Raw genomic sequence first — 25386 nt, 5'->3', positions numbered from 1 at the left:
GGGGCTGGGCCTAGCAATCTGTTTTAATAAGGCCTCAAGGGGATTCTGGAGCACAAGTATGTTTGAGAACAACTGGTTTACATCTATAGCTTCTCCTTAACCCTTTCCACTCTTCAACTACTGGTAACAAGTGTCTGTGAGCTTTAGTATAAGCAGTTTTTTTGTTTTAAATTAAAGTTTTTATTTATTCATGAGAGACACACAGAGAGAGGCAGAGACACAGGCAGAGGGAGAAGTAGGCTCCCTGCAGGGAGGACCCCTGGATCACAACCTGAGCGGAAGGCAGATGCTCAACCACTGAGCCACCCAGGTGCCCCATACGGGGCCCTTCAAATACATCCATTCATCTGACCCTGACACTCACTGTGAGCCAGACAGAGGTACGATCTCCATTTTACAGAGGAAGAGCAGGCCGAGAGTGGCAAGTGAATCGTTCAGAGGCATGTAACTGGCTGTAGCCCAGCCTGGTTTCATCCCACACACAGCCTACTACTTGGGCACCTGAGGGCTTTCCTGACTTCCTGCTGGCTGAGCCAGGGCAGGTGGCTGTGCACACGAACAGTAGAACCTCAGGTGCAAAGTTAGAGACGGGCAGCAGAGCTGGGTGGAGCTGGGCAGCCGTGCTTTCTGGGGTTCTCCAAACCGAACGAGAGGGTGGGAAAAAAGAAGTAGAGATTGGGGCCGTATGGGAAGACGATTTAATCAGAATTGGGAACAAAACAGAATAACACAGGGCAGAAAGGACAGCCAGGGGACTGGCATCAAACCTTCAGGCTTGGGACACCTGGGTGGCTCAGTGGTTTAGTGCTGCCTTCAGCCCAGGGCATGATCCTGGGGTCTGGGGATCGAGTCCCACATCGGACTCCCTGCATGGAGCCTGTTTCTCCCTCTGCCTGTGTCTCTGCCTCTCTCTCAGTGTGTCTCTCACAAATAAATAAATAAATAAACATTAAAAAAAAAAAAAAAAGCATGAAAGCTCCAGGCTGTTGGTAGCCTGGATATTCGAGAAATCTCCAGGTGTACTTCTCAGCCCCAAAGACTTCCATTGAGAAATGTTTTCCTCTCTTGGGTCTTAACTCTGATGAGACCTACTTGTCTGCCTTCCCTTTTTGGGTACACTGGCACCAGTTCCCCACCATTGGCTTATCCCATCTGGTCACCCTGTCCTGCCCTCCACCGAGAGCACTTTCTAAAGGAACACCAGATCCTAAATGGCTTCATCTTCCCTGCGTGCGCCAGGTAAGATGCTGTGTGTGCATTTGTGTGTATGTGTGTGTATCTGTGTCAGGGTGGTGAGTGGAATGGAGAGGCAGCAGAAGTAACTTCCATGCTTACCTACTTCAATTAATCTAGTCCTCATAGAACAACACCCTGCAAGGGTGGGGATTATGTGTCTTCTGCAGATAAGAAAATGGGGACTCAGAGAGGCTTGAGTTGCTTGTTCAAGATCACACAGCTAGTAAGGAACAGCTGTGGGGTTCCAGCCAGTCCCTTCTGACTCCCAGGTTTGTGCTCTGCCACTGGGCCACAGATGGCCTTCAGCATGGAATAAACACTGAGTTGGGTGGATTAAAAAAAAAAGATTTTATTTATTTATGAGAGAGAGAGAGAGAGAGAGAGAGAGAGAGAGAGAACGAGCGGGGGAGCAGCAGGCAGAGGGAGAGGAAAAAGCAGATTTCCCACTGGGCAGGGAGCTTAATGTGGGGCTCAATCCCAGGACCCTGGGATCACAACCTGAGCTGAAAGTGGATGCTCAACCTCAGCCACCTAGGTGCCCCTAAAACGTCCTCGATGTTCATCAGCCTCACAGATTAAAATCCTAATATAGTTGGATCTTTAAAACCAAGCTACTTCCAGTTTGTAGCAGGTCTGGGGGGTAGTGTGTCTCCTGCTTGTACACCCCAGGGCTCTGTGCTCTGTGTCTGGGTGCTCTTTCCTCCTGACCATCATCCTGTGTCTGGCCTTCCCAATTGGTCGTTTAGATGTTAATCCACTTTTCACCTTTTCTCCAGATACTAATTCAGACAGAAGAGGCTGAGCTGTTGGTACAGATCTCTTCCCCAGCCTGATTCCTGTCCCTAACCCCAACCCTTGCGTGTGACTGCCATTGACACCAAGCTGGGCAATGATATTCAATCCCTTTCTCTAACTGTGCCAGGGCTCCAGGCGTGGGCACCAGAAATGCTCAGTTATTGCAAACATTTTGGCTTAACCTAGGGAAATAATGATAAGAACAAGAGCAGTGATGACTGGTCTCATATCTGATCTAATCCTAGAAGGTAGCTGTATTTTTTTTTTTTTTTTTTTTTTTTTAGAGAGGGAGAGGAGAAAGTAGGGGAGGGGCCGAGGGAGAGGGAGAGAGAAAATCTTGAGCAGGCTCCACGCTGATCACGGAGCCCAATGGGGGGCTCAATCTCACAACCCTGAGATCATGACCTGAGCTGAAATCAAGAGTCCAGATGCTTAACCGACTGAGCCTCCTCCCACGTGCCCCTTTGAAATTATTCTTTTAAAAACATGCACAGACACATGCATTTCTTCACATGCACCTCACTGTATGCACATGCACTCGTGTAAAGATTGTATGTAGCACGCTTTGCTTACTTGGCTGCCCAGAACAATGATCCCAATGACAACAACAGGACAGTAGTTAGCAGTTAGGGAGGGCTGAATATTAACAGACAGTCTTTTAAGTGCTTTGTGTATATTATCTCATTTAATCCTCAAAAAAAAAAAAAAAGACTCTGAGGTAGGAACTCGTCTGTTTTACAGATGAGCAGACTGAGGCACAGGGGGTTAAGTACTGTGCTTGTGCACACAGAGCTAGTAAGCAGCTGGGCTGGCGTCCAAACCCAGGAGTCTGGGCCCAGACCGCTCTCTCTTCTTCACTCGGCTGTACTGTTGGCTGGGATGCAACCCCAAGGTACTGAAATCAGAGGGCTGAAAGCTAGCAGCAGAAGGAAGAGGGGGAACGGACAAGAGGCCAACAGCCAAGGAAGGAATGCGTTGTGTTTTGCAGAACCAGCGTTTCCTGTCAGTGAGCTGCCAAGCTGGGTGTTTCACCTGAGAGCAGCTAGCTAGGTATTTCTCCTGATGCTCCTACAGGAGCCAGTTTGAGCCAGCTTGGAGCTGAGGATCTGCACAGATCCAACCCTACCCCTGCCCCTGCACCTGTCTCCCCACTTGTGAACTTACCTTTAGCTTATTACGATACTAAGATCTCCACCCAAGGGCAGAATTTTCTGCCATTTTTTGGATGTAATGCATGCACGAGCCTGTGGACATGCTAGGCATGAGCAATTGAACCAAGACGCCTAAAAAATAGAATACATATAAATTCCTTAATATGTATGCAAACTCCTTGCCCCTGCCCCCTATTATACTGAATGAAAGCTTCTTGCACTAATCCCACAGACAGACAGTGTTTTGAGAGCTATCTCCCGTCTCCTTGCTTGTGCCAAGCAATCAAAAGTTCTTTACTTTCAATCACTTCTTTGGGTTTGTGTTCAATTTAATGCACCCCAAGCGGTGACCCCCTTGATTGTGTCTGCCACCCAGACACACATCCTCGTGTAAGGCATTGAGGCTGTGTGAAATTTTTCCCATGAAGGAGTGCTTCCCAGCAGAGGTTTCTGGTTAGCATCCTGAAGCAGTGAAACAACTTACATTCATATTAAACATCTGCATTTTCAGTTCATCGATGGGTTTAGAAAACGAATATAAACATATTCAAGATCATTGGGATAGTTGCCTCATAACCAAACAGCTATACATGTAGGAAGTTTACATCCAATTAAAAAAAAACTACTTATTTATTCATGAGAGACACAGAGAAAGGCAGAGACACAGGCAGAGGGAGAAGCAGGCTCCCTGTGGGGAACTCCATCCCAGGACGGGGGGATCACGACTTGAGCAGATGCTCAACCACTGAGCCCCCCAGGTGCCCCTGCATCCAGTTTTATTTATTTATTTATTTATTTTTTTTTATTTATTTATGATAGTCACAGAGAGAGAGAGAGAGAGGCAGAGACATAGGCCGAGGGAGAAGCAGGCTCCATGCACCGGGAGCCTGATGTGGGATTCGATCCCGGGTCTCCAGGATCGCGCCCTGGGCCAAAGGCAGGCGCCAAACCGCTGCGCCACCCAGGGATCCCTGCATCCAGTTTTATATCCATGAATATTTAGAAGTCATTAATAACAATCGAAGCTCCACATGATATATGTATTTTTTTTTTTTCCTTTAAAAGGGGTGCCTGTATTCCTTCAATTTGACTAACACTCCTCTGGTTGTTCTAGAAATGAGATGACCAGCTCTTTCAGAATATACAGCAACTGCCTCCTCCTAGGCAGTGCCCGGTTTAGGAGACTTACGGTAAAGCCATGTTTCCTAGGAGGTCAGTACAAAAAGCCAGACTTCTACCGGCAGTTTCTGGGAGAGAGAAGCTTTCCATCCAACAGGTTTACCTTTCCTCTGGGAAATGTTTATAATAGAAAAGGCTCAACTGGGATATGTATCAGCTTCTCCTGTACCCTCTGGTGTTTGGTAGGGTTGACAACAGGCAAGGATAAAATGAGCTGGTCATCTCAGGATCATGGAAAACCTGGACTCAAGGCTCAGGAATGCCCCCTACTTTCGTTGTGAGAAGGGGGACAGTTCTGTCCCCGTGTGCCAGAAGTGTGAAACATGCGTCTTGGCTTGGAAGATCTTCTCTACCAAAGAGTGGTTCCAAAGGATCGGAGAGGTGCCCCAGAAGCGGTTTCTAGTTAGCATCCTGAAGCAGCTGGATAGCTTGTATCTGTTGCACTATTTTCAGACTATCTTGCAGACCACGCAGGGGAAGGATTTCATCTACAGCCGCTCCCGGATCAACCTCAGCAGGAAGGAGGGGAAAATCGTCAAGTCTTCCCTGAACCAGATGTTGGACAAAACGGTAGAACAGAAGATGAGGGAGATCCTGTACTGGTTTGGGAAAAGCACCCACCGGACCAAGGCAAATTACACGCTCTTGCTGCTGCAAATGTGTGACCCCAAGTTATTGCTCACTGCTGCCAATGTCATCAGAGTCCTGTTTCTGAGAGAGAGGAACAACGTCTCAGGTAAACAAGGCCACGGGTGGAGACCGGAGGGGCCCTCCGAAGACTGGGAAGCCAGGCCGCATAGGGACCAGAGGTGTGGACAAGCTTAGGTAGATGGGGATTTTCCAGAATGCAGGATAGAGTTCCTCAGCCTGACATCCCGACATGCGGTCCTGTTTCCCAAAGGAGAAATCACTGAACGTGACTTCCTTCTAGAAAAGTATAACATGCAAACGCAGAAGGAGGCATAGAACTTGTAACGGTCAGGCACTGAAAATGGACTTAGGCCCACGTACGGCTGGTCGGCACCTCTACTGCTTTCTGGTGTGGTGTGGTTCCTGCATTACTGGCTTAGGGTTTAGACTGGGTTCGGTAGGGACCGAAGGGGATGGCTTCTGAATTCTTTTGCCCTTCAGTTTGCACTGCACAGAAGCCAGGCCAAGAGGTCAAAGTTTAGGGCTTTTGCCCATTTGTTCCACCATCTTCCTTCTGGTGCATAAATTCCAACCTGGCAGAGGGGTCTGTCTGAGGCTGGAGACAGCAAAGGGGCCTCATAAGGGCAGGGCAGGCCTTCTCAAACTTTAGCTTGCATCACATTCTCTGGGAAGCCTTTTGAAAGCCCGGGGCTGGGACCCTCCCCCAGTACTCCCGATTCTGCAGCTCAGTGGTGGACGTGAGATTTGCGTTTCTAAAAAGTTCCTAGTTTGCTGCTGCTGGTCTGGGGACCTCACCTTGAGAGCCATTGGTCTAGGGTGTGGGTGAGAGTGTCTTAGAAATGTTTAACCACCTGGATGGGGAAAGCAAAAGAAACCAGCAAAGAGGCAAGAGATTAAAGGGGGGGATCCAGCCCAGGATTGGTGGGGGGTGGGGTGGGAGAAGGCTGAGAGGAGCCATCAGATGGAGGAGTCTCAGCATCTCAGTGTTGAGCTCTTGAAGGTGGGGATTTTCTAAATGTCCAGAGACCTGTTTTGTGGTCATATTTGTAGACTATTAGCATCCAAAAGAATTTCAAAGCTAGATAACCCAGGGGACACTGAGATCCCATGTGTTTTCTTTGGTGGGTTAGGGAAGTAAAAGAATAAAAATCTAGATTGGAGATGGTGAAAAAAGAAAAATCAGAGCATCCTGCAAATTAGATCAGAGATCCACCAGTCCAGCTCCTTAATTTTGTAGATAAGGAAGCCAAAGTTCAGGGACACTGAACTTTGAGTGGTGCGGCCTGGGTCATGCAGGAGGGGGCTTGGAAACCAGGTCTCCCCAACGGAACGTGTCCTACGGCTTGCTGCTCCCTCCAGGAGCCGGAAGACTCCAGAAGGCCTGGCTTGTACACACACAGCATTCTGTGGTTTCCCCCTGGAAGGCTTTCACCACCCACCATAGGGGTCAGGCACTTGGACTGGAGTTGTGGGAGCCCAGTTAGTGATTGAAACAAGCTTCCCTCTTTCCTAGGGGAGCATGTTTCTTAAGTTAAATTTTCTAATTTGAGGGGCACCTGGGTGGCTCAGTGGTTGAGCCTCTGCCTTCGGCTCAGGTCATGATCCCAGAGTCCCAGGATCGAGTCCCACATCGGGTTCCCTGTCTGGAGCCTGCTTCTCCCTCTGCCTCTCTCTCTCTCTCTCTGTGTTTCATGAATAAATAAATAAAATCTTAAATTCTTTTTCTAATTTGACTCGAGGGCGGTTACTGATATTGTTGAAGAAAATTAAGCAGGCACTGCAGAAAAATTGTCCCACTTTCAGCTCCTGCCCACAGCCCTCTTCTCCTTTATATGGGGCTCTGAGATAATTTGCATTGTAGATGGGCTGGCAAAACCTAACAAGAGTTTTGGCAATTTTTACATAGAAACTCGGAGTCCCCCCTGCCCCTCGGTAAAAACCAGACATAACTGGCCCGGTCCATTTCACGTAGATCAAAGAGAAGCAAGTAGAAATAAAAGTTTATCTCACCTCCTTTCCTCCACACCCCCTCTTAAAGAACAACCTTGTCCTGGCCCTTTGCTTTTCAGGCCTCAATCAAGACACCAGTGATTTGTTTTTCTTCCCTGAGAAAGACTACAACCCGCAGACTGAGACCTCAGGTGTTTTCTGGGCAGCCAGCACCAGGAATACATCCTTCCCTTTGTCCAGAACTTTAGGGAAAGAAAATTTGTTTGAGAACACAGAGGGTGAAGCGTCTAATACTGGTAAGTCAGCTTGTAGCAAGAAAGTTAATAGACACGAGCTCGGGAAGTCCTGATGGAGTTGGAGCAGCCGGCTAGGGCAGTGGCATCTGGGGGTGGGAGATTTGGGAATTGAACATTCACTGGGCACCAAGAGTTGGGCACCAGGAGTTGTTACGTCATTGAATCCCACATCAAGTAGGGAAGAAGCAAGGATTGAAGGCAGTCATGACAACCCTAAAGGCCATGTTTTCGCTTCTCCATCCTGGTGTCTCTGAGAGACATCTGAAAATAGAGCTCAGAAAGGAAGCTATCAAAGGGTTTCCCTTGGAGTCTCCTTCTGCCCCAGGGCCACCATCCCTCATCTGGCCCCTGACCTTTGGTGAGGTGGACACCTCTAGAAGTTAGCCTACCGGTGACTATTGTTTGCAGCAGCATTGGATTCAGTCTTAAGGAGGAAACAAAAGCAGTGGGGAGCTGGAACCCAACCTCAAGGCTCTCCTAAGTTGGTTTGTGAAGTGAGAGCTCTGCATGACATAATTACAAGAAACACGAAGCACTTTTTATCTGGAAACTTCCAGATCTCTTAAACAGATAAGACCGTCTGATAACCACCCCACATAACCATCACTCAACTTCAATAGTTATCAACACTTGACCGAATCATTTCATTCATTGCTCCCTTTACAAAATTGTTCACATTTTTTCCTTGGGATAGTTTAAGGAACTTCTAGGCACAAGGCCATCTCACCTGAGCGGGGCTTTGATTCTACTGGCATCTCCTTGAACTGGGAAGGCTGAAAAGTCCTCGTGTATTTGGTGGGGAGATTGTTATTTCCAGTTTGGCAGAAGAGATGACAGAAATCCAGTGGTCTGAGGGTGAATTCCGATGAGCTTCATTTCCCGGGAGAGGGTTTGCTGAGAGCTTCTTTTGGCCTGGAGTTACCATAGAGACAATCTCATCCAAACCCCTCTCTGGCTTTCCTCTAGAAGGACAACGGAAGAGTTCACTCCGGTGTATTTCCGAGATGAATAAGCTGTTTTCCAGAAAAGTGGGCATGTCCAAGGCAGAAAGCACCCCCTCGGATCTGTTGGTTGACTTGGATGTCGTCAAAGACCTGTCTTCTGGAGTCAGCAAATACCGAGACTTCATCCGTTACCTGCCCATCCACCTCTCCAAATATATTCTAAGTACGCTGGGCTATTTCTTGAGATGCTGCTCATCACAGCTCAGTTGGGAGGTTCCCAGGTCCAGGTTTTTTGTTTTGTTTTGTTTTGTTTTGTTTTGTTTTGTTTTGTTTTGTTTTGTTTTGTTTTGTTTTCCCCAGGTATGCTGGATAAAAACAGCCTGAACAGGTGCACTTCTGTGAGCCAGCACTGGGCCGCCCTCGCTCAGCAAGTCAAGATGGATTTGTCGATGCATACTTTCATTCAGAACCATATTGCCTTCTTGCAGGTACTTCCTGTCTAGGGAAGGTCGCTCTGGACACCAGCCTCATTTCTGTGTTGAGGTTGGCCTGACTGTGGGCCTTTCTGGTCTATTTCGTAGAGCCTTGTTCGGTCTCCTGCTCCACATTTGCTGCTTTGTAGGCTTCCGTAGTCACCTCCTTTGTGTCTGGACTCCCCACTAATCACCCCATTGCCAGTGCATCCAGCAGGGACAGCATGTATAGAAACCTCTCAGGAAGAGAGAGGCAGAGCCTTTCTGAAACCTCACAGAGCAGGGGGTTGTTTTCCCCATATGGTCTGCAGATGTTTCGAAGACCACTAAGTATATTCTTAGGTTAAAATGCAATTCTCCTGGATAGTGTCTAGCTCTGGCAGTTTTACTTCTGTTTCCTGCCTGAAGCCTTAACCTGAATCATGGGTCCTTGGTAGCTTGAATTTTTCCCAGAAGAGACAGATATCAGAAGACAAGAAGAGGCAGGCGTTATGAGGTGGGCCATACTCTGGGAAGCGGAGAACTGCGGCCATTTCTCACCGGTGTCCCTCCAGGTGTTTGGTATTCCTTATCCACCTTACGCCAATCTGTGCGCACTAATGGCCTAACGGGCCAGGCCTAGGCCTTCCTTCGCCAGAGTTTACCCACCCTTCAGATCTTGCCAAGCATTAGATTTCCCCCTCCTCTTGGAGAGTAGGGGCCAAGACAACCATTCTATGTTTATTTTTTTCCTCAGGGATCCTACACAACGGGAATCGATCCCAATTATGCCAATAAGCTTTTTATCCCAGTTCCTAAAATGACCGATGATGGGAAGTGCATACGTGTGAAAAATCAGAAATGGAAACTGAGAACCAAGGTGGGTTGCAGTGGCATCTGGGGCAAGTCACTGTGAGTGTCCTGTTCTCATTAGTTGTGCTGGAGTCCAGACTCAGCAGTCACATGAAGGTAGAGAAAGTGGGAGGATATAGGATGTAGTGCATGGATTTAGGGGATGGGAGGCAACGTTCCCTAAGGAAGACCAGAGTCCTGTGGTGTGTGTCCTCAAGCGAGTGACTTCCTCTCCTTCAGCCTTAAATTCCTCATCTGTTAAATGAGTGGATGTCAGTAATAGCTGGGAGTCTTAACCATAGACCCCCCCAGGAAATCTCAGGCAACGATGAAGAGCAGATAAAAGACTCTGAGCTCTATATACAGTTTTTCCAGACATGGCGGTCATTCCTAAAACCGTCATATTCCTGTCCCCAATTCTCTACTCAGAGGCCTTCTGTTCTGAAATCTATCCAGTGGACAAAAAAGGATACTTAATGAGGGGTGGCCAGACTCTAGCTTCTCATAGGGAAGCTGTGTAGTAGGAGTTAGAATTTGAGAGATAGAAGGGACCAGAGAGACCATCTAGTTCATATATCTGTAGAGACGAGACAGGTCACATGAATGAGGGGAGGTTGGTGGTGTGAACAGGTGTGACAGAGCGGGATTAGCTGGAGAGTTCTCTCTCCACCTGAAGGGGCTGGTTGCTATTCAGCTCCGGCTGATAATTGCCATAAGAGACTGTGGTCCTCAACCTCCTTAGCCATCTGAGCTTTAAACAGAGGTTAGAAATCTGAGTTATCTTGTGACGTCTCTCATTTTCCTTAAATGCTGGCAACTAATTAAGAGCATTTTAAAAAAATCTATGTGGGCTAAAGAAAAATACTTTGGTGGACTTCATTTGACTTGCAATTGTTTTTTGTCTTTGCGTTGGTCTCTTTACCTATTTTACAGATGAAGAGACTGAGGCACAGAGAGTTTCAGGTCTCCCAGATAGAGTGACAGAGATACACACTGACTTGCTCTTTCTGAGCTTGTTGCTCTAAGTATAAGAAAACTAACACCCTTCTTCTTTAGGTGACATAGCTAGTAATTGCCCAACCAAAAAGGACTACCTGGGCAGTGTTTGATATTTTAGAAATGTTCTAATTTAAGAAAAGAGAGAGAAACAGATGAGAACACATGAGGGAGCAAGACAATTAGGAGGTCTGCTAGGGAAAGGTATAGGTGAGTGCTTCTGAGGGGTGGTGATTGCCATGGGCACTGAGCTTGACCAGTGTGCCAGGTGTGGTGCCAAGGGCTTCGTATACATCATTCACTTGATCTTCACTGTAGATCAAGGAGATACCCTTGCTCTCAGTTTATGGATGTGGAAATGAAGGCTGTGATGTTCCAGAACTTGCCAAGGGTCTCCTAGCTGGTCAGTGGCAGAGCTGGGATTGGAATCAGGTGTTTCTGCTCCCAATGACTCCACCATGGAGCTTCTAGGCTTTCAAAGCTTAGCTGATGAACAAGAGCCAAGGGATTCCAGCCCAGGCCGTGAGAAGTCAAGGAAGTCTTGATTAATTCAAGGCAGGATATCAGAGCTACTTGGACATGGGAGGGGAAGTTGGTTGACAGATTCTGGGGAGAGGCTTTTAGGTGAACAACACTACTTGGTTAGAGATCAAGAAGGAGATTGAGCTGAGAAAAATGGGCATCCCCAGGAAGAGTCTATAGGCATTGAGAAGTCTAGGTGGGAAGGAGACCTTGAAGAGATGTTCCCAGATCTAAACGTGATGCTGTGGTCTTCTTTGGTTTCATGATAAATTCACCCTGATTTTCAGTTTCCTGCTATCATGGTTGTCATTTCCTGCTATTTGAGGGTGAAGAGTATGGCTGGAAAGAGGAGTGAAGCTGAGAGTCTGGTAGAGTCATCTATGCCAGAATTTAGCATGTCTGGCATGCCATAGTGGCTCAGAGTGTGCCATGGAGGGAGAGAGGGATGGAGGGAAGAAAGGGAGGGAGGGAGGGAGGGAGGGGGAAGGAGAGAGGAAGGAAGGAAGGAGCTTTTAAAAAGGAAGGACCGGGCAGCCCCAGGGGCGCAGGCAGCGGTTTAGCGCTGCCTGCAGCCGGGCCGTGATCCTGGAGAAAGGAGAAATCAAGCTTGCCTATGTGCGCAGACTTCCAGGCACGAACGCATGGAGTGTGTGGCTGTGATTTCACATACTGCTTGAGTTCCCACCAGCACACTTTGTACTGTCAGGCGTATGCAGCATAACCACAAAACCCCGACTTCTGCAACATAGCTTGTCAGGGGGCACCTGTGATTTTATTTCACGAGCATTACCCTTTGGGAGCTCATTTTTGGAAAAGTTGAGTGATCAGTGACCTTGAAAGTTCATGGAATCAGAACACATGGAAATTACAAGGAGATGAAGGATGAGTCAGGAACCTTGACTCACTGTGGATTACTATGGTGCTTGCTCATGGGTCCCTCCCATGAGGAGCCACAGCCCAAAGAGGAAGAATCCTTGGGCCCTTTTGTCCTTGCCGGGGAAGACCTTAGGGGGTGCATATTTGGGGCCCGGTAAAGTTGCCACTGTGCTTTGACTCCGAGTGTTCCCTTGTTAGAATGACTACAACCTGTGGGCCGCATACCAGAACCAGGAAACTCAGCAGGTCCAGATGGAAGAGAGAAATATCTTCTGTGGGACTTATAATATCCGCATTCTCTCTGACACGTAGGTACCGGGGTCAGAATCCAGGTCTTCAGGGACCCTTGAATCATCCACAACGGTGTCTTTAGGATTCCCATGACCCCTGTTCACTTGGGAAGGCAGTCCTTCATCACATCAAGCTCTGGCCCACCATGAACATGAGATCCCTCCGGAGCATAGATGCTGGATGTTTGCACCATTCTTCGCAGTGGGCGGAGGATGCTCTCCTGTTATAATTTTTGGTGTACTGATCAGTGGTCATTCACACAAGTCATGTGCATGATAGCATTGCTTTTTTTGAAATATTTTCATTGTTTTGGGGTGCCTAGGTTGCTCAATTCATTAAGTGTCTGCCTTTGGCTCAGGTCATGATCCCAGGGTTCTGGGATCGAGTCCCATATCAGGTTCCCTGCAGGGAGCCTGCTTCTCCCTCTGCCTGTGTCTCTGCCTCTTTCTCTGTGTCTCTCATGAATAAATAAATAAAATCTTAAAAAAAATCCCGCTTTACTCTGTGGTCCTGGGGTTATTAATAATAGTGTCCCCTTTCACAATAACAAAGTCTCAGTTTGGACTATAAATGATTTGGTCATCTCGCTCATATTTTATCTACTTGCTGAAAGTCTTATGATTGGAAAATTAATTTAACTTACCCTGTTTTACTGGACTACAAGCTCATTGTAGGCAAGATCCACATCTAATTCATCTTTGTGTTTCCTGTGTTAGCACAGGACTTGGAACCTGATATGTGCTCATTGGATATTGGTTAAGAGAAACAACAACAAAAGAAACAGTGGGATATGCAGTTGGTATAGGGCTTCCCATGGTCAAATAAGTTTGGGAAATGATGCATATTCTGTTCTCTTGGGGATTTATCATACACTAGCAGATTTTTTCATGGTTTTGTCTGTTTTTAGTTTTTTTAAAAGATTTTATTCATTTACTTGAGAGAGTGAGAGAGAGAGAGAGAGAACATAAGCAGGGGGAGGAGGAGAGAGAGAAGCAGACTCCCTGAGCCGGATGCAGGGCTCCATCCCAGGACCCTGGGATCATGACTTGAGCCAAAGGCAGATGCTTAACTGACTGAGCCACTCAGGGACCCCTTGTCTTTAGGTTTCAACCTAAAATGGCTTTTTGGTATAGTATGAGGTAAGGGTCAGCCAAGGATGTGCCTTCTGCTATATCCCTTGTCAGAAGGCCTTGAACTTTCCATTATATTATTGCTGAGGGTGACAGCCACCATCCTAAGGGAGTTCTTGGAAGGACACTAACTCTTCTTTCATGGATCATCTTTTTCCCTGGCAACTCAGGTGGGACCGAAACAGAGTCATCCACTATTCTGGGGGAGATTTGGTGGCAGTGTCATCCAACCGTAAGATCCAGCTTCTAGATGTCATACAAGTAAAGGAGTTACCCATCGAGTTCCGAGGCCATGCTGGGAGTGTCCGCACTCTCTTCTTGTGTGAGGAGGAGAACTTTCTGCTAAGCGGGAGTTATGACCTGAGTATCAGGTGAGTGGTCTGAGGGAGTCGTGGTCCACCCTACCCAAGGCCCAAAGTCAGTTTGTGGAAGAAGCATGCATGCTTTTTCCTTTTCGTATTTTTTGAAAAGTTACCTTAAATGATACTGATTTCTTGAATATCCCATAATATTTCTTCTTTATTTGTCCAGGTAAAAACCAATAATTTGTATACTGTTTAAACTTTGAATGAGATAGATTTATAGCTATTATCAGGCTACTTTCTAGTTGAAGGCTGTGAATCAGAATGTATCTTTTCTAGCACTCTTAGATGATGGCTGTATTTCTTTTTATAGATTCCTCAGGGGAAAGTAGTTTTCTGTGGGTGTGAAATATGCTTTAGGAGCAAAATAGTGTTTGAAAATGTACACACACACACATATACACATATAAACATATTTTAAAGATTTTACTATTTATTCATGAGAGACACACAGAGAGAGGCAGAGACATAGACAGAGGGAGAAGCAGGCTTCCTGCAGGGAGCCTGATGCGGGACTGGATCCCTGAACCCCAAGATCACAACCTGAGCCAAAGGCAGACGCTCTACCACTGAGCCACCCAGGTGCCCCTGTAGTGCAATTTCTTGGTAGGAGTGCTAAATTATTTTCCAAAACGGTTGCATTAAGTTACACTCTCATCAGCAGGGTATGAGAGGATCCCTTCTTCTAGATCCCACCAACACTTTTAAATGTTCAAGACCAATGATATTAAATGTCAATCTGATGGGCTTTAAATAATCTTTATTGTGGTTTTAATCATAGCTTCTTTAATTACTAATGAGGTTGGGCATACTCTTATATGTGTGTATTAAGGTTTCCAGAGAAAGAGAACCAGTGAGATGTGTGTCTTTATATATATATAAAGAGATTTATTATACTAAATTGTCTCACGTGATTATGGAGACTGCAAAGTCTCAAATCTACAGTGTGGGCCCACAGGGTGGAGACCCAGGAGAGTTGAGGGTGCCGATGAATCTGCAGGTGGTCTGCTGGAGAATCCCGCTGTTGGAGTAAGGGGAGGTTGTTCTTTTTGTTCTCTTTAGGCCTTCATTTGATTGGATGAGGCCCATGCACATTATGAAGGGCAATCTGCTTTACTGGATGTCCATTGGTTTAAATGTTGATCTTGTCCCCAAATACGGGGAGAGAGGCAGAGACACAGGCAGAGGGAGAAGCAGGCTCCTGTGGGACTCTATCTCAGGACCCTGGGATCATGCCCTGAGCTGAAGGCACTTGCTCAACCACTGAGACACCCAGGTGTCCCTCATCCTATGTTTCAAAGATGTACCCATTACCACCTGGTTAGTCATGTAGTACTCCAATATGTTTCACCTGCTTGCTTCCCGAGTGAAGGACACCAGCTTGCTCCAAATAATGCTGCTTTGAGCATCTTTGTCCCCTTATTGACATTATGAGATTTCTTAGGTATATATACCTAGGAATGGACTTGCTGGGATATAGGGTAGGTGCTACCTGATTTGACCAAGTACTAACTGGAGTCCACGGTGACTGTATGGGTCCATATTCTCACTAGCAGACCTCTTGTATCTCTTTCCCTACCAACACTGGGCATCATCTAGATTTTAATTTCCTTTTTCAAAATATTGGATATGTGCATCCAAATACCAGATGGATATGTGTAAAATCATTTCCATTTGTATACTTTGATTACTAATAAGTTTGCTTTCTCTTTTATAAATGGCCTGATTGTATCTTTTTCCTGTTTTTCTACTGGGGTTCCTCTAATTTTCTTCTTGATTTGCAGTTCTACATTTTCTTCTTTGTATTATTAGTCCCTTGTCATTTTAAAAATTGCAAATATCATCTATTCCTTCATCACTCCATTAACTTTGTTTATAGTGTCCTTTGCTGAATAAAAATTATTTATATTGCTGTAATAAAATGTATCAGTTTATCCATACTTTTAATCTTCTGTCTATGAGTCTTTCTAGTCCTAGTTCACAAAGATATTTTAAAATAGTTTGTCCTGGGACGCCTGTGTGGCTCAGTGGTTTAGTGCCTGCCTTTGGCCCAGGGTGTGATCCTGGAGTCCTGGGATCGAGTCCCACATCAGGCTCCCTGCACAGAGCCTGCTTCTTCCTCTGCCTCTCTCTCTGTGTGTCTCTCATGAATAAATAAATAAAATCTTAAAAAAATAGTTTGTCCTATTAACTTGAGTTTTTAAGTTTTTTAAAAGTTTATTTATTTATTTAAATGATCACTACACCCCGTGTGGGGCTTGAGCTCATGACCCCAAGATCAAGAGTTGCACATTCTTCCAACTGAGCCAGTCAGGCACCCCTTGTCCTATTAACTTTATAGTTTGACCTTTTACATTCAGTTCTTTAACCTATTTAAGATTAAGTTCTTTAACCTAACCAAGTCCAACTTGGTACGTGGTGTTAGGTAGAATTTCCATTTCATTTATTTATTTTGAAATAAAGCAAGCAATTTCCCCCACAGCAACATTTAGTAAGGAATCTACGTGTCCTCCACTGACTTGTGGTACCTTCTTTATCACATGGTAATTTCCCCACACATACATGAGAGTGTCTCTGTGAGTTCTCTATTCTAGACTATTGGTTTGTTTTTCTGATCTTGCATCAAAAATATCTTTAAAAAAAGACAATTTCTATGTAGCTGTTTTAGGTTCACAGCAAATTTGAGAGGAGAATACTGAGATTTCCCATATACCTTGTGCTCCCCTATATTCACAGCCTTCCCCATTACCAACATCCCCCACCAGAGTGGGGCATTTGTTACAATTGGCGAACATCTATTGACACATCACAATCACCCCAAATCCACAGTTTACCTTAGGTTCACTCTTGGTGCTATACATTTTATGAATTTGGGCGAATGTATAATGACATGTATCCATCATTCTAGTATCAGAATTATTGTCTTTTTTTTTTTAAAGATTTTATGTATTTATTCATGAGAGACACACAGAGAGAGGGAGAGACACAGGCAGAGGGAGAAGCAGGCTCCCTGCAGGGAGCCCAATGCGGGACTTGATCTCAGTCCTGAGCTAAAGGCTCAACTGCTGGACCACCCAGGCATCCCAGAGTTGTTTTCTCATTGTCGAGATTTAAGAGTTCTTGGTATATTTCAGATAGTAGTACTTATCAGATGTGCCTTTTGCAAATATTTTCTTCTAGTCTGTGGCTTATCTTCTCACTTTCTTGACATTGTCATTTGCAGAGCAGAAATTTTAATTTTAATGAAGTCTAGCCTATCAATTATCTCTTTTCATTGATTGTGCTTTTGGTGTTTTATCTAAAAAAATCATTGCCATACCCGAGGTCAGCTAGTTCTCTCTTACATTATCTTTTAGGAGTATTACAGTTTTACACTTTGCATTTAAGTCTGTGATTCATTTTGAGTTAATTTTTGTGAAGGGTGTTAGGTCGGTGCCTACATTCACTTTTTTTGCTTATGGGTTGTTGCAGTAGCATTTGTTAAAACGACTATTGTTTCATTGTATTATCTTTGTAACCAGTTGACTATATTTCTGCTAATTTCTTTCTGGGCTCTCTATTTAGTTTCATTGATTGATCTATTTGTTCTTTAACCAATACCACACCATCTTGACTACTATAGTTTTGCAGTAAGTCTTGAGGTCAAGTAGTGTCAGTTTTCCAACTTTGTTTCCCTCCATTGGTATTGTGTTGGCGATTCTAGGATTTATTCTTCCCGTAAAAATTGAGAATAACCTTGTTGATACCCACAAAATAACTTGCTGAGATGTCAATCAGGAACATTCTAGCTTTTAATTTGTTTTGTTTTTAACTATGCATTAGGATAATGTTATAATATATGATGGTAGGGCAAGTTCTACTCTTTACTTTTCTTCTTCTTTCTTTTACTTTTATTCTTTTTAATGTAACTTAGCTAGAGTATATATCTTTTTTAGTTTTTAGAGTAGGTTCATTAACTTAAATATAAACTAGACTTTTGATTGTGGTTGCATTGAGTTTATTGACTAATTTGGTCAACACATTCATTTCTTTTTTCTTTCTTAGACCTTTAAGGTTTTATTTATAGGGGTCCCTGGCTGGCTCAATCAGTAGAGCATGCGACTCTTAATCTTAGGGTTGTGAGTTAAAGCCCCACGTTCAATGTAAAGATTACTTGGAAATAAATTCTTTAAAAAATATTAAAATTTTATTTATAAAAGTCTATCTATTCTTTTTAAGTCTGTGTATTATTATTTAATATCTATAAACTTTTTTTTTAATTTTTTTTTATTTTTATTTTTTATTATTTATTTATGATAGTCAGAGAGAGAGAGAGAGAGAGGCAGAGACATAGGCAGAGGGAGAAGCAGGCTCCATGCACCGGGAGCCCGACGTGGGATTCGATCCCGGGTCTCCAGGATCGTGCCCCGGGCCAAAGGCAGGCGCCAAACCGCTGCGCCACCCAGGGATCCCTAATATCTATAAACTTTATATAAGTTTATTGCTATTGTGAATAGTATCTTATTTTTGTTTATATTTTCAAATTGATTATTGCTGGTATCTCTATACCAATGATATTGATTTTTTATAGATTGTTCTTGTATCCAGTAACCTTGCTAACCTCTCTTATTAGTTTTAAAAGTATGTGTGCTGATTTGGTTTTTCTATGCTGATAGTCTTTCAAACAGAAATAATTACGATAATTATCTTATTTTCTAATACTTATATGCTACTTTTTTCTTTTTCTTTCTTTCTGACTTTACCTAGACCTTCCAGTTAAGCAGAAGCAGTGAGAGCAGGCATCTTTATCTTGTTCTCCTTTTTGAAGGGAGTACATCTATAGTTTTTTCACTAAGTATAATGCTTGCTGTTATGACTCTTTGTTTATAAGTTTGTGGAATCAAGGAAGTTCCTTCTATTCCTATTCCTATTTTTCTTTATTTTTTTTAAAGCTTATTTATTTATTTATTTATTTATTTATTTATTTAAGTAATCTTTGTACCCAAAACGTAGCTTGAACTTACCACTCTAAGATCAGAGTCACATGCCCTTCTGACTGAGCCAGCCAGGTATCCCTATTCCTATTTCTCTAAAAGTGTTTATCAAATATCTTTTCTGCACAAATTAAGAAAAACAACCTGAACACGTGGTTGGCCATGTTGCTAGAAACAGAAATTCAAAACTTGCTTTTTTCCAGGCCAGTGGGATATCATTAAATGCACTGTGGGTGCATAGCAGGCTCTGACAGACAGCTAAAGCCACAGGACCTTTGGGAATATTGGAAGAAAAAGCTTAGCACATTCAAAGAAAAACAAAAGAAACATTTATTAATTGTTTATTATGTGCCGAGTCTCATAATAACTCTATGAGGTAGTAACTATCATTATTATCTCCAATTTCCATGTGAGGAAACTGAGATAGAGTGGTTCATTAACTTATCCAAGATCATGCGGCTAGTAAGTGTTGGACCTGGGATTGTACCTCAGACAACCTGGCTTCAGAGCCCAATATCTTTTTTTTTTTTAATTTTTATTTATTTATGATAGTCACAGAGAGAGAGAGAGAGAGGCAGAGACATAGGCAGAGGGAGAAGCAGGCTCCATGCACCGGGAGCCCGACGTGGGATTTGATCCCGGGTCTCCAGGATCGCGCCCTGGGCCAAAGGCAGGCGCCAAACCGCTGTGCCTCCCAGGGATCCCAGAGCCCAATATCTTAATATTACACTTTGCCCTGTCACAAAAGCAAACTGGCTGAAGTGGAGGTATCAGTGATAGTTCAAAGACCTCAGGCAGGTTTGCTTATTAAAAATGGTGTGACTCATACATGTTCCTATATATCTCTTAGATATGTCTTAGAAATACACATAAAATATTTTAGATCTAAGTGACTGAAGTAAATTGTTCTTTTGTTCTTATTTGAAAATCAGCCCTACTGTTGAATCAGTGCCATGGATTTTAAGCCTGATGGTAATTCTAGAAACTCTTCCACCTAATACCAACCAACACTTATTAAGCATTTTCTACATGTTGATCATTGCTCCAATGTTACATGAATTAATGCAGGGTTTCTCAGTTTGGGACTGTAAAATACTTCATGTGGAGGCTATCCTGTGCATTAGAGGATGTTTAGCAATATCCTGGGACTCTATGCACTAGATAACAGTAGCATCTCTCTTCCCACTTGAGACAGCCAAGTGTCTTCAGACATTATCAAATGTCCCCTAGGGGTGGAAATCACTCCTAGTTGACAATCATTGCATTTGTGTATTTAATTCTTCACAAAACCCCAATGACGTGTAACTATCATAGTTATCATTTATATTCTGCCAATGAGGAAATGAAGCTTACACAGAAATTAAGTAATTTTCCCAAAGTCACACCGGGATTCAAATTAAGTAACTTTCCCAAAGCTGCAACTGGGATTCAAATCCAGACCTCTGACTCTAAGCTTGACCACGAATTTTGCTGCCTTTCAACAAATGTTGATCTAAGGGAAGTCATATACAGTATGATCCCTTTGGGCCCTCAGAAAAATCTCAAAAACATTTTTTTTTGGCCTGATTCCACAGATTCTGGGATCTGAAAAGTGGGGCTTGTATACGAATCTTCAATGGCCACCAGGGGACAATCACTTGCATGGATTTATATAAGAACAGGCTCGTATCTGGAGCAAGAGATTGCCAGGTGAAAGGTGAGAAAGAAATTCCTTAAACTTTCTCAGAAATTTCCCCAAATCCATGGGTTGTCAAAATACTTGTTTTGCTCATTTCTATAGGAAGACATTCTTTTATCCATCCATCCAACCATCCATCGAACCATCCATTCATTCATTCATCCACGTATCTATTGATCCATTCATTTAACGACTATTTATGGAATACCTACAATATATTAGACACTGCTAGGTGCTAAGGTAAAAAATGAATATAATATGGCCCTTTCAATATGGCTTTTTATTTCCTCAAGAGGCTCATAATCTCTTAATGGGGATAGATACATGAGTATGCAATGGAGGCTATAATAAATATGTGAATAATAACAGCTGCCATTTATTGAATACTAATTTTGTGATTGACATAGATGCTTTACACATATTGATTATTTAACCCTCACAAGAAGCCTATGGCATGGATACAGATGAAGAATCTAAAATTCAGAGAGAAAAACAACTTGCCCTGAATTGGAGCTGCTGAGTGGTAGAGTGGGGACTTGAACCCAGGGCTGTCTGACTCTAAATCATGTGTTCCTAACCAACACATGGAATTCTTTTTTTTTTTTTTTAAGATTTTCATTTACTTGAGAGAAAGAGAGATTGAGAGAGCATGAGCAGGGGGAGGGGCAGAGAGAGAGGGAGAGGGACAAGCAGACTCCCCATTGAGCATGGAATCTGATGCTGGGCTCTATCCCAGGACCTTGAGATCATGACCTGAGCCAAAGGCAGATGCTTAACTGACTAAGCCACCCAGGCACCCCAACATGTGAAATTCTAAGGGACCATAGAAATAAGAGTAACAGGGAAAGCACCACAGACAGGGTGCTATTTGAGTGCAGCCTTGAGGATAAATAGTTCTACAGGCAGAGGGAGAATATATAACATTATAAGCAGAAGGCACAGCACAGGCAAATTCACAGAAGGTTGAAAAAATGATGTATTTCTAGAACTTCCCCTTGCTTGGTATGGCTGGACTACAGCATGTGGTGTTGGACATAAGGCTAGTTAGTTTGTTGAGGCCAAATTATCAAGGGCCTTCTGCATCATGAGCTTTATCCTATAGAATCCTAGCCCCAGACCCCAGCCTGCCTACTTCCCCTGGGGTCCTCCCACCTGCCTCGGTTACCAAAATAGAAGGAAAAAGAGACAATTAGAGATCTGAAATGTAACCTCCCACTTGTTAAGTTTTTATTTATTTATTTTAAAAAAGATTTTATTTATTTATTCATGAGAGACACACACAGAAAGGCAGAGACACAGGTAGAGGGAGAAGCAGGCTCCATGCAGGGAGCCTGATGCGGGACTTGATCCCAGGACCCCGGGATCATGCTCTGAGCCAAAGGCAGATGCTTGGCTACTGAACTACCCAGGCGCCCTTTGTTAAATTTTTAAACAAGGGCACCTTCCCACAGATTCTTTTCTTTTCTTTTTTTTAAAGATTTTATTTATTTATTCATGACACACACACACACACACACACACACACACACACACACGGGGGGGGGGGCGGGGCAGAGACACAGGCAGAGGGAGAAGCCAGCTCCATGCAGGGAGCCTGATGTGGGACTCAACCCTGAGTCCCCAGGATCAGGCCCTGGGGTGAAGGTGGCGCTAAACCGCTGAGCCACCTGGAATGCCCCATAGATTCTTTTAATTTATCTTCTAACTTTCTCCTTTTTTTTTTTTTTTGAAGATTTTATTTTTAAGTAATCTCTATGCCCAATGTGGGGCTCAAGCTCACAACCGCAAGATAAAGAGTCTCTTGCTCCACCTACTAGGCCAGCCAAGTGCCTCTCAATTTTCTTCTTTCTAATTGGATAAAAGGGCTAATGGATATGTAAAAATACATGAAGAAAAACATTCTTATATGTTAGGGTTAATCTAATGTATGTGGTTAAGAGCATGGCTTCTGGATCCAGAATCTTTGGATTTGAAACCCAGCTCTATCTGCTTATCATCTGCATGATCTTGACCAGGTTACTGAACCCCTCTATGCCTGTTTCCCCATCTGTGTGGTGGGGAATAATGATAGTAATTGTCTTGTGAAGAGGAGTTAATACATGTCAAGCACTTGTAATGGTGCCTGGCTCGTAAGTGCTATAGGTTAAGTATCAGCTGTGGTTATTATTTTGTCTTAGATTATGCATCCTGTTGCCTGAGAGGTGCTTTGGGCCTGATGAATTTGTGGTGCCTAATTTCAGTTTTTTCCTTAAGCTCTGTTTTCCCACCTACCTTTCTACTTTCATACTTCCCAACACTTACAGTACGCTAGACAGTTGCTCCAGCACCATCTATATAGAAGCAGCATTAAGCCTGCCCCCAGCTGTGGCAATCTGTCAGTTAGTAAAATCCAAAAGTCAGATTCAGAAATATTTTAAAATGTAAATAAGGATAGATAGCTTTCTTTTCTTTGGGGGGTAGAAAGAGTGAGTCAGGAGAATAGTGTCTGGAAGCAATGATGCCATGAACACATGCCTTGATTTTCTTGGAGTCCACTCAATAGCAAGTAGTTTTCAGGCTCAAGAAGGAGGCTTATTAGAGATGAGCTGTCTAGCACTTGGACCCCAACACAAAATTCTAGGTTTAGAGGCAAGGTGTGTGCATTGCTGGCTCTCCCAGGGGCCCATGGTCGGGAGCTCTAGTTGGAGGCACACAGAGCTGTTGGTGAGCCTGCTGGGCTGGGTGATGGCCTTCTAGGGTCTGACTTGATGGGCTTGGCTTCTGTGATGGGGTATGGAACTCTACCTTAACCTGCCTTCATGCCCCTCTTCTTCCCCTTCCCTTCCCTTTCAGAGTGGGACATAGAAACAGGGAAGTGTCTGAAGACATTTAAACACAAAGACCCCATCTTGGCCACCAGGATCAACGACACCTACATCGTGAGCAGTTGCGAGCGGGGCTTGGTCAAAGTGTGGCACATTGTCATGGCCCAGCTAGTAAAGGTGAGAGGGAAGTAAGTTGTGGGGGGAAGGGGCACCCTAGTGGTGATGGACTGGATGAGACTCACGGCCTCCCCCATGGAGCTCCCCAGAATCCCTAAAGCTATCAACTTACAGTCTCCAAAAGGGTGGTCCTGAAGAGCTGATGTGGAAGCTCCTCCTTGCCCTCCACCAAAGGGGGCCATTTGGAGTCAGTGGAGGGTCAAGGATCACATGACCCACATTTTCATGGAGGTGGTGGTAGAAGGCTACATTCTGACTCGGTATGATATATGGGTTCAGGGTCTTTTAATAGCAGAGGTAAACTGACTTTTCCTTTTCTAGAACATTTTACCCCAACTCTTGCATGGGGTAAGGGAACAAACAAAGTCACAGTGGTTTTTCTCTTCACTCTCTGGTGAAAAGAGAACACTGGCTGTCTTGGAAGTGCTTGAATGTTCACACACACAAAAATGTTGGGTTTGAAACCCCCCTGGCCCTAGTGGGTGGTGGTGAGATACATTTGTGCCAGGAGCACAGGAGCACAGTGAGAATCTGCTGGCCTGGGTGGTGGATTTTTTCCCATCAATCTTGTTGTCACCATGGTCTAACCAGCAGTTACAGGTGCAGGGACACCCCAGGTGTCCTCTGGTCTTGGCAAGGAACTGGGGATGGAATGCCTGGCCCTACACCTTCTACACCTTGCGGCAGCAGAGGGTGGTGAATTCTGGCCCTCTCTAGTATTCCAGGAAGATGAGACCTGTTCCCAGCTACAGATCCACCAAGAGCAAGGCCTCTCCCTGACCACATTCTTCCTTCAATGGGAACAGAGCTCTGGAGAGAGGGAGGCATGGACACCACTAGCCTTATTAGAACAAAAGTAAAGTTGGCTCCGGTAAATACCAAGTGAGTGGTAGTCATGGATTGGCAGAGTGTGGCTTTGCAATTCACCTAAAGAAGCCTTCAGCTTTGGCCCTTGGAGAACTCGCAATCTGAGTTGAAGATGGGCTGGAAACAGAGGCATCTTCTCTTGCAGACTCTCAGTGGCCACGAGGGAGCCGTGAAGTGCCTGTGCTTTGACCAGTGGCATCTCCTCTCGGGAAGTGCTGATGGCCTGGTCATGGCCTGGAGCATGGTGGGAAAGTATGAGCGGTGCCTCATGGCCTTCAAGCATCCAAAGTAGGTACCAGGAAAGCCTTTTCCCTCATAGCCTACACTTTGGTTTTTGGCAGATTGGTCCCTTCTGCTCTCTGCTGACCTTTTGTCCCCTCTGCCTGTTACTTATCCCCACTCTGCCCCCATTTGGCCATTTCATCTCCCACTGTCACTTATTTCTCTTAAGAAATAGCAGTACTAGATGTGGACTTTGAGGAATTATTGAAATGTTATGTTTATGACACACATGATACGTTTATATCTGTTGTCTACCAAACTTATGAATATTGGCAGAACTGTCCCCAAAAATGCCAGTTCTAATAAACAAAATACTTGGAGTTGGTCTTTACCCCAAGAAGCTTATGTTCACAAAGGCTTAAAATCATCCAAGTGCCAAAGTTTTAAAAATAAGGGCTTGAAAAAGGAGCTTTCATCTGAGTCTGTTGGTGACATTCTTTCTTTTTAAGCTTTTATTCATTTATTTGAGAGAGAGAAAGCATGAACGGGGGGAGGAGCAGAGAGAGAGGGGGAAGCAGAGCAGGGAGTCTGACATGGGGTTCAATCCTAGGATTCTAGGATCATGACCTAAGCTGGAGGCAGATGCTTAGCTGACTGAGCCACCCAGGTGCCCCATGTTGGCTACGTTTTATTCTAGGACAGCAAATGGATCTCATTTTACAATTCCAATCCCAATTTAGTGGTGGTGGCTGCTTGGAGCCAATTAAGAAGTAGTCTGAGGTCACATCTGAGCTTGTTTGGAAAGGATATTGTGGTCAGTTAATGGTTCTGCCATGGCCATGGGTTTATAGGCTATGTCACTCTTATACACTACAAATGGTGCTTCTTCCCCTGAGTGCACTATTAAAAACTCTAGGGAAACAAAATACTATCTTAATTGATTAAAAGTATAAATGGATCTTCTAGGGGATCTATTGGGGAT

The 25386-nt window shown here is 44.4% G+C and overlaps 1 protein-coding gene across 5 annotated transcripts in view; it reads left to right on the top strand.

Annotated features, from left to right (window-relative positions):
- Window positions 1-4366: 4366 nt before the first annotated feature.
- Window positions 4367-25386, top strand: part of CDRT1 (CMT1A duplicated region transcript 1) — a 35840-nt gene continuing 14820 nt past the window's right edge. For 3 of the 5 annotated variants that reach the window (XM_038536957.1, XM_038536956.1, XM_038536958.1), the window contains exons 1-10: window positions 4367-5097; window positions 7082-7258; window positions 8225-8425; window positions 8563-8690; window positions 9412-9534; window positions 12099-12208; window positions 13492-13692; window positions 20231-20352; window positions 23167-23315; window positions 24328-24470. In XM_038536957.1, the coding sequence (XP_038392885.1) occupies window positions 4593-5097; window positions 7082-7258; window positions 8225-8425; window positions 8563-8690; window positions 9412-9534; window positions 12099-12208; window positions 13492-13692; window positions 20231-20352; window positions 23167-23315; window positions 24328-24470 (1859 nt within the window). In that variant the 5' untranslated portion in view covers window positions 4367-4592. The remainder of the gene's footprint in view (window positions 5098-7081; window positions 7259-8224; window positions 8426-8562; window positions 8691-9411; window positions 9535-12098; window positions 12209-13491; window positions 13693-20230; window positions 20353-23166; window positions 23316-24327; window positions 24471-25386) is intronic. The other 2 variants (XM_038536955.1, XM_038536954.1) reach the window with 2 other exon arrangements.

The sequence above is a fragment of the Canis lupus genome, chromosome 5 (genome assembly GCF_011100685.1).
Source record: "Canis lupus familiaris isolate Mischka breed German Shepherd chromosome 5, alternate assembly UU_Cfam_GSD_1.0, whole genome shotgun sequence".
Taxonomy (NCBI): domain Eukaryota; kingdom Metazoa; phylum Chordata; class Mammalia; order Carnivora; family Canidae; genus Canis; species Canis lupus.
The sequence above is the reverse complement of the archived record's forward strand: the minus strand, read 5'-3'. Positions and strand labels throughout refer to the sequence as shown.